The 7467-nt window shown below is 53.5% G+C and overlaps 4 protein-coding genes across 4 annotated transcripts; 1 reads left to right on the top strand and 3 right to left on the bottom strand.

Moving 5' to 3' along the window:
* Positions 1-893: 893 nt before the first annotated feature.
* Positions 894-1814, top strand: PHACADRAFT_265895 (uncharacterized protein). Its single transcript, XM_007402359.1, has 4 exons — positions 894-1004; positions 1070-1301; positions 1364-1420; positions 1485-1814. The coding sequence occupies exons 1-4, from the start codon at positions 994-996 to the stop codon at positions 1638-1640; spliced, it is 456 nt and encodes a 151-aa protein (XP_007402421.1). The 5' UTR covers positions 894-993; the 3' UTR covers positions 1641-1814.
* Positions 1815-2210: 396 nt separating this feature from the next.
* PHACADRAFT_107697 (uncharacterized protein) lies at positions 2211-3171 on the bottom strand (the record flags this gene model as incomplete). Its single annotated transcript, XM_007402360.1, has 2 exons — positions 2211-2609; positions 2671-3171. 2 exons carry the CDS (start codon positions 3169-3171, stop codon positions 2211-2213), a joined length of 900 nt encoding a protein of 299 aa, XP_007402422.1.
* A 73-nt stretch (positions 3172-3244) lies between these two features.
* On the bottom strand, positions 3245-4342 carry PHACADRAFT_154750 (uncharacterized protein; the record flags this gene model as incomplete). The annotated part of the gene is made up of 2 exons (XM_007402361.1): positions 3405-4342; positions 3245-3352 (listed from the first exon to the last, which is right to left on the bottom strand). Coding segments are annotated over exons 1-2 (969 nt in total), but the record flags the coding sequence as incomplete, so codon positions are not given.
* Positions 4343-4829: 487 nt separating this feature from the next.
* PHACADRAFT_265897 (uncharacterized protein) lies at positions 4830-5986 on the bottom strand. Its single transcript, XM_007402362.1, has 2 exons — positions 5919-5986; positions 4830-5859 (listed from the first exon to the last, which is right to left on the bottom strand). The coding sequence occupies exons 1-2, from the start codon at positions 5920-5922 to the stop codon at positions 5570-5572; spliced, it is 294 nt and encodes a 97-aa protein (XP_007402424.1). The 5' UTR covers positions 5923-5986; the 3' UTR covers positions 4830-5569.
* Between the last annotated feature and the right edge of the window lie 1481 nt (positions 5987-7467).

A 7467-nucleotide genomic window follows, 5' to 3' on the forward strand; every position in this document is an offset into this window, starting at 1 on the left:
GGTATGGGAACACTGACAACGTTTTGTACGTTTGTTGTATTCACGATGGTAATGATTGAAACTTAATACTGATATATGTTACAGCGGTTCTGGCCATAATACTGCTCATAGCGACATTTATCTTCGCTTGCCTTGTTATGCAAAACTTTGGCCGGGGCTTGAAGGCGCAGAGTACGTTCTGGGTGTTTTTCTAGTTGTCACCGTGACGCTCACTAGATCATCAGTGTCGAAGAGTACAGCAACGCGGCGCGGCAAGTCTCTGCAACTCCACAGGGGACCCATGGCGACACATCCAAACCGGATGAGCATCGAATAAGGCTTGTCGTCGCTGCTTGATCCAACGGACTTGTATTCCTGAACTGTACTATTGTCTCACCACCCCTTGCCCCGATTACTGCAATGCATCACCATACGGACTCATATCCCACGGTCACAGACCTTATATTCGCCTATCCCTTTTTCGTCCAGTCGCCGATCCTAGTCACGAGCGAGGATTGCACGATACGATCATATCTTCCTCTGCCGCCTGCTTGGCCGTCAGTTGCATATCTTAGCTCGATTGTATTGCTGGTCTCATACTCCTGGGCGTACTGTCACTACACTTCACCCAACCTTGGTATCTTTTACATGTCACATATTTTTCGCTGGTTTTGACCCTCTTCGTGATAACGTAGTATCTTTCGTTTACACCTTCACTTCGTTAAATGTTCAATTTGCCGCGCTTCAAGTGCTGATCCGCGTCCCATTCATTGTCTGAATGTATTCCTAATTTCCTGTTATCGAGATACAACGCTGGTCGTCTGTCGAAGTTCTGACACGTGAGAAGGCCATTGACAGCCATTGACGTGGAGCCCCGACAGGCGCTTCCGCAACACTGTACCTTTCCCCACATTCCCTACTTGCGGCTGTACCACGCACTCCTTCCCCGCATCATTCTTAACCTCGGACGCAGCGGGTCTGCACATTTACTCAACCTTGATTCACTCGCAAACAATGTCACAAAGGTCCGTCTCCAAAACGTATCCGTACGCATCCTGCTCTCGAGCTCAGTTGTGGACCGTCCGAGCAGCAGGTTCAGGGCTCCGAACGCGGACAGCGCGCTACACAACCGTTCGGCACTGCTAGGCACGCAAGAGTACTACACGCCGCCGTCATCCGGACGCTCGTCACCCTTCGGGGGAAGTTCTGGCGGACATGGCGGGAACCCGTTTCAGGCCGGGCAGCGTTTCGCGGACGATCTCGAGGGGCAGAACGACGAGGCGCTGGAGGGCCTCACGGCCAAGGTGAAGCTACTCAAGGATGTAAGTAAGTCTGCTGTGTTCTTCGAGTGTCCAAGGGCGATGTAGTTGACCGTAGGACGTAGATTACGGTAGGCATCGGCCAGGAGGTGAGGGACTCGACGGTCCAACTCAGCCAGATGGTGCGTCTGTCTGCTATTCCCCCTTTTGGTCGTGATGCTCATGCCGAACACCTTTGATATGCAGAACGACGCTTTTGCGGAGACATCAGGCATCCTCAAAGGCACCTTCCGGCGGATGAACAACATGGCGGCGCGCCAGGGCTGCCGATGGCTCTGGTACATCGTCTTTCTCGTCCTCGTCTTCTGGTTCTTCATTGTTGTCTGGTGGTTTCGCCGGTAGCAACCTCACAACGTTTGGCTACTGCTCCATTTTGGAAACAAATCTTTGCCTTTCGCTACGAAACTGTCGTAGGATGCTCTTCTCGTTACTGGCGTGCGGACATGTTCTATCACTCATGTATCCTCTGTTTCGTCACTGTTCAACTTGGAATCCACACTTTCGCTCGCGCGCTTCACACAAAAATGACCGGGGGGACGACGTCCGCGCAGGACGACGTCAAGTTCTTTGTTGGTGCGGCCAAAAAGAGAGAGAGAGAGAGCGCGAGAGAAAGCGAGAGAGAGATGAAAAAACAACCGGAGACAGACGCCAAGGGACAAAACCAAGAATACAAGTACAATACGACGGAAACCACAGGAGACAGAACTCGAACCCGATGCACGATGCTGTATGTACGAATAATGTAATGCAAATGTTCGAAGCCGAATGTGATGCCGAGACAGATGATGGATTGAAGCAGAGCTGGGACCGATGCGTGTGCGAGGACGATGAAGATAGATGCGAGGATGATGGAGATGAATGCAATGATACAGATGAAAGATGACGAGAGGAAGCACTGCCTAGAAGGGTCGACTATGTGTCGGTCCGAAGCCTTGCGTGCCCAATCTCCCAGATCATCCGTCTCCGGAGGTAGTGCATGTTCGTCTGCGTGAAGGCAAACTTCTCCTCGCCGCGCGACAGTGTCTCGAGGAACTGGCACGTGAAAACGCCGCAGTCGTAGCCGTTCTCCTGCTGCGGCGTGTCATCGAGTGTCCAGTCAACCCAGCCGTCGAAATCGAACGGCTTCTTCTTTTTGTTCCGGTGTTCGGCGTCGAGGTACGCACGCAGGAGCTTGAACACTTGCGTTCGGTCCATGTTCATGCTGTCGTAGCTTTCGATCCGCTTCTTCCGGAAATTGATCGCCGCACCCGTCCAGTGCGAGTTATTGTGGTTGACGGGAATGAGGACGATGTCCTTTGAGAACAAATCGAACTGTGGCGCACAGTCCAATATCAGCCGCCGAGGTCTTAGTTTGAGGAATGGGAGCAAGTACCTTCTTTGTCCACTTCGCCAGCCTGCCCTTCTCGTATCCCTCGTTCCTGAGCTTCGACCAGAAGAACGTACTAAAGTAGTGCACATTCAACAGGTCTTCTCGTTGGTTCTCTTTGCTTTCCTCCGACCGACACGTGATCATCTGCCCGTAGAAGTTGATAATCTCGTCGTTGAGCCACTGGCCTGGGCGCAGTCGCTGGAGGTCCTTTTCACTGACCTGCTCGCGCACGCATTTGCTAATGACGCCGCGCTTCCGAAGCAGCTCTTCCACCTTGGACTCGTCTCCTGGCGGAAGCGACGCGGGTAGAGAAGGGTGTTTTGGCCGAATACGAGCATCGATTTGTTCGGAGGTCTTCGCTTGTGTGGCTTGTAGCCGCGCGAGTGATGGGGTAAACACAACAGGTTTGGGAGCGAAAAGCGACTTTTCGGCATCCCGGAGGGCACGCTGGATATACGTGGTCGACGCAACAGGATTTGACTTGCTTCGCGATATTGGAGGCATGAGGTCTGCATCACGCAGATCCTCGAGAGACGGTGAGGCTATAAGCGGGCATGTTAGTACTAACGTACAGCCAGCTCCTTAAAATACGCACGCCTCATGTCCTCAAGTTTTTGCAAAAGTTCCAATCGTTCTCGATAACCTAGCCATCCTCGGAATTCTCTCATCGATGATCGGAAGCCGGCTAACGCGACGTCAGCTTGAACGGGCAGATAGAAACAAGTGCATATACCCACATGTTCGTTTTCTGAGCAAGTAAAGCTCTCGCTCCATGTCTTCTCTCGTCTTCCTCAATTGATCTTTAACATTAGCCTTAAATTGACTATGGAATATATGTTCTCGGTGCTTGATTTTCCGCGGCACCTTGGCTTTGGCCTTGGTTTGGCGGTGGATCGCAGCCGTGAGAGCTTGATCAATCTTCGGATACAGCCCTAAGAAGGTAGTCGGGGGGCTAGGCGAAGAACCGGAAGCATTGCTAGGAGGTGGGGTGGGCAGTGGTGGGCGATCGGAAATGGTGTTGTTGGTAGGGCACAGCGGTTGCCTCAAATCCGACTCGTCTTCGCAGACAGACTGGGGGCGTGGCGGGGGAGGCGGGGACTTGAATCTCACAGTACGCTTACTGCTTAGACCCGCTTCGTTCAAATTTGAGAAGGCTGATGTCTCGCTCGACGACGTGGAAGACAGAGGCGGCGACGGCAGAAAACTGCGGGGCTCGTATACAATATCATCAGAGCTGGAGGGCTTCATGGCACTCTTCAAACAAATAGTCTTCTTCAAGGGCGATGGCGGGGAAGATGACGGCGGAGAGATAGGATACGACGGATGGTGGCCTGAGGCCTGCGACTTGAGTTGCCTCTGTGACTGCACATGAGGCTGTGTCGGCTCCACGCGCTCATAACCGAAGACGAAGTCTGTTACTGTGTAGTAGAGAAAGAGACCGGTATCGTGAAAGAGATCCATGGCCTTCTCGCCAACTTCAATCCAGCGGGTAGAGAGTGACTTCGGTGGGGGTGGTGGGGACCTTCGGGGGCGCTTCGGGGCGTATAAAGGCAGAAGCGGTTCTTCTGCACGTCGCTTGAGCGGGTTGTGAGCGAGCATGAAGTGTGTTGGCGGTATGCAATGGGCACCGCGAGGTAAGAGCGTCGACTAAGGGGACAAACAACTTGCGTTGATCGCTACTGAGAGTAAACCAAAGGTCGCCTTCCTCTTCGGGCCGCTTCCGCAGTCTTTAGTTGAACATTACCTAACTCAGGCGCCAATTCGCTCGCTTGGCTCAGTCGGTAGAGCGTGAACAGCCTACATTCTACGGTCGCGAGTTCTATCCTCACGGGGAAGATAGCATTCCTGTACCTCGGTAAGCACTAGCACAACAGCAAGCTCTTTCTGACGTTTCGGAAGGGTGTGCCTGCGTTGTGCATATAAGTCTCTATTATCCTTAGCGGACTTGCTGTTTGCCTGAAGCACCAATGTTACGCCGAGCAACCCGCGAATTATAATACTTAGTGCGCACCGCTTGCGTGCGAAGTCATAAAAGGCCTATGATTGTGTGGTATGCGCACCCGAGCTGAGCATTTCATCTACGATGTCCCTTGCTGCATTTAAACCGGATGTAGTACAACAACAAGTGGTCATGAATGTACCACACATACTTGTACGGAGGAAGAAAGGTTAAGAGTAGTAAAGATAAAACATGTAATGTAAAAATACACGGCACGTTGAACACCGGACCAGGAAGAATCAAACGCGTCAAGGTGAAAGAAGAGGAAGGCTGCGCGGTAGGAGAAGTGTAGATGACTCTTGATGCGAGTCAAAGATCGACTGAGGCGAGAAAATGCACTACGAACAGTGGGACATGGGTAAGGTAGAGAATATGTAGGATGTGGCGGGGTATCTGCATGAGAATGGAAAATAGGAAGACCTGAGAAATGCAGGAAACACACGTTGGCTTTTTGTCTAGTCTACAGTGCCTGGCGTAAGGTAGGTGGGTCGAGAAAAAGGATTGCGAAGAGTGAGGCGAGTCTGACCAGCGCCGACAGAGCGTGTATGCAGGTCGAAACAGCGACATATGTGACACGAACGGTTGTTGGTAAGAGACACGTTGATATGGATAGAGTGGAGCCGGACAGCTGGAGTGGCAACGACGAGGAAAGCGTCGGCGAACATCGTGCGCAGTTTTGGGCGCGTTCTGAACTTGATACCGCAAGCATAACACGAACAGGCGTCATTATCGCCCTGAGACTGATACTCGTCGCTGAGTAGTTATCGCAGCTGATTAGAGCCGCGGTCACTTCGTAGCTCGGATTTTGGAGCTCCCTGTGCTGCCGCACGCGTCCTCCACACCATCACCACACTTGCCCGCGGCTCAACCACACCCATCCCTACCCGTCCGCGCAGCTCGGGCTCAGTCCTGGCGACTGAACTCAGCCTGGGTGAGATTCAGGACGAACTCGGACTTGAAGTTCTTTGGAGGCTCGATGATTTTGATTGCTTTCCGCGAAGAGGTGGGAGAGAGCGGCGAAAGCGGTTGCGCAATGCTCGGGAACGGCCGTAGTGGGCGCGAGGTGGGGAAGTGCACGGGAGTGATGGAGAGGTTGCGTTTTGGCTGCGGACGTGCGGGGAGGTATGCGGGGCCGTCGATAGATGCGGGGCGGGCGAGCGGAGAAGACACCGAGGGACGGGATGCGAGAGTGGCTGGAAAGAGGACGAGTCCTGTGAGCGGGTTAGCGGGGTTTGTAGTCAATCATGCGCACCCATTGCTCGAAGTAAATCAGCGAAACAACCTAGAGTCAAGAACGGGCTCGGTGGGCTTAGATGTGGGACGAGGGGGCAAAAAAGAGCGACAGGGTAGGAATGTGTTGGGGAGGGATTTATACACATTGCAACAGACTTGAACTCTTGGGGATGGGCCAGCGTCTAAGTCGCGGCCGCTTTCGGACAGAAGACGACAAGTCCGACGCGAAATGATCGCGTTTCGCCCGACGGCGGCAACATACGGCCCTAGTCTCCGTACAGTGACCGTACTCACGACCAGCAGCCTCTTGCGCTCGAACTCGCCTGCCAAATGTCCCTTGCTTGCTCTCCGAGCTATGAGCCCTCCGCCTCGATGGCGTAGGGCCCAGTGTACCCCACGGGTCTCCAACCCTACTCCCACTCGATACCGCGGGTCGCTCGTGCCTCTTCACCTCCGCTTCTGGCAGCTTTCCTCCCATTCTCCATCTTTGGGGACGCACCCCTGCCACTTATCTCGCTCACCAACCAGATGCCTGCCTCCTATCATTCCCCACTGTGTCTCCTATAGCCTCCAGACGCTTGACGCGTTAGTGCTCCTTATCAAATAGCGACCATCTCCATTCTGCCCTTCGCCACCGTCTGTATTTATTATGCAGCCATCCCATATGCGCTATAGCTTTTCGGATATCGTCGTGCACCGACCATTCATCTACCCTGGGTAGCAGCCACAAGTGGCAGCGTTACCGCTTGGTGGATGGATATCAGGACAATGGGGATCGCTGCAAGGGAGTAATGACCGCCCCAACGCTCCATAATTCGTCTTGCAACGGTTCGGCTACAGAGAATAACATATTCGGTTAAGGCGGCCTAAAGCGCTGTGGCGAGCCTGCTGCATGCGTCCGCCTAGTGTGTAGTGAGTCAAGTTCCTCTAGCATTGCTTCGATCACGACATACAGAATCGTACACATGCCTGCGCTGTCTCAGTCAGGCATGGTACCTCGCTTTCCGGGCACTACGACCACCCAGGCCTAGGGCCTGAAACGTGACTTGCGCTACCAGAGGCTATTCGTATAAGCTTGCGGCTGTCCTCACTGGTAATGGTATGTCCACACGACCATACCAGTGGGAACAGGCACAGCTAGTCCGCGGCGCATGCCCTCTGGCCGTGTTTCCGTAGCCTTTCCGCTCGGCGCGGGTGACATTTTGCGCGGTCAAGATCCTGGGACGCAGCTACTGTACTGCCGCACACCTCTATATCAACATAGGAAAGCACTTTAGTTCGCCGACTACCAAGGAGATCATCTCGGACTTAACACTTGCATCAAGAAGGCCAAGGCTGCGAGCGTTCCGCAAGGAGCTGCTCCTGAGTGAATTCACGCTGATAGCCTTTCCACGGAGATGAACTCGAGGTAGGTGATCTCCCGGAAGACGGAAGATTCAGCTCACCTTTTCTGGTAACTGGCATGGAAATAGCCTAAAGCGATTCGGAGGACGAGAACATACGCGGGGTCGCGGGCCTTGTTCCGATGGAACGACGTACCGTGGGCGGGACTTGTACAGTTGTGGTTC

The sequence above is a fragment of the Phanerochaete carnosa genome (assembly GCF_000300595.1).
Source record: "Phanerochaete carnosa HHB-10118-sp unplaced genomic scaffold PHACAscaffold_121, whole genome shotgun sequence".
Taxonomy (NCBI): domain Eukaryota; kingdom Fungi; phylum Basidiomycota; class Agaricomycetes; order Polyporales; family Phanerochaetaceae; genus Phanerochaete; species Phanerochaete carnosa.

What these genes read in the sequence shown, in the direction of transcription:
- PHACADRAFT_265895 (XM_007402359.1), top strand. An exon ending in AGGTGAAGCTACTCAAGGAT is followed by an intron (nt 1,302 to 1,363) that starts GTAAGTAAGTCT and finishes CGTAGGACGTAG; the next exon opens with ATTACGGTAGGCATCGGCCA. An exon ending in CGGTCCAACTCAGCCAGATG is followed by an intron (nt 1,421 to 1,484) that starts GTGCGTCTGTCT and finishes TTTGATATGCAG; the next exon opens with AACGACGCTTTTGCGGAGAC.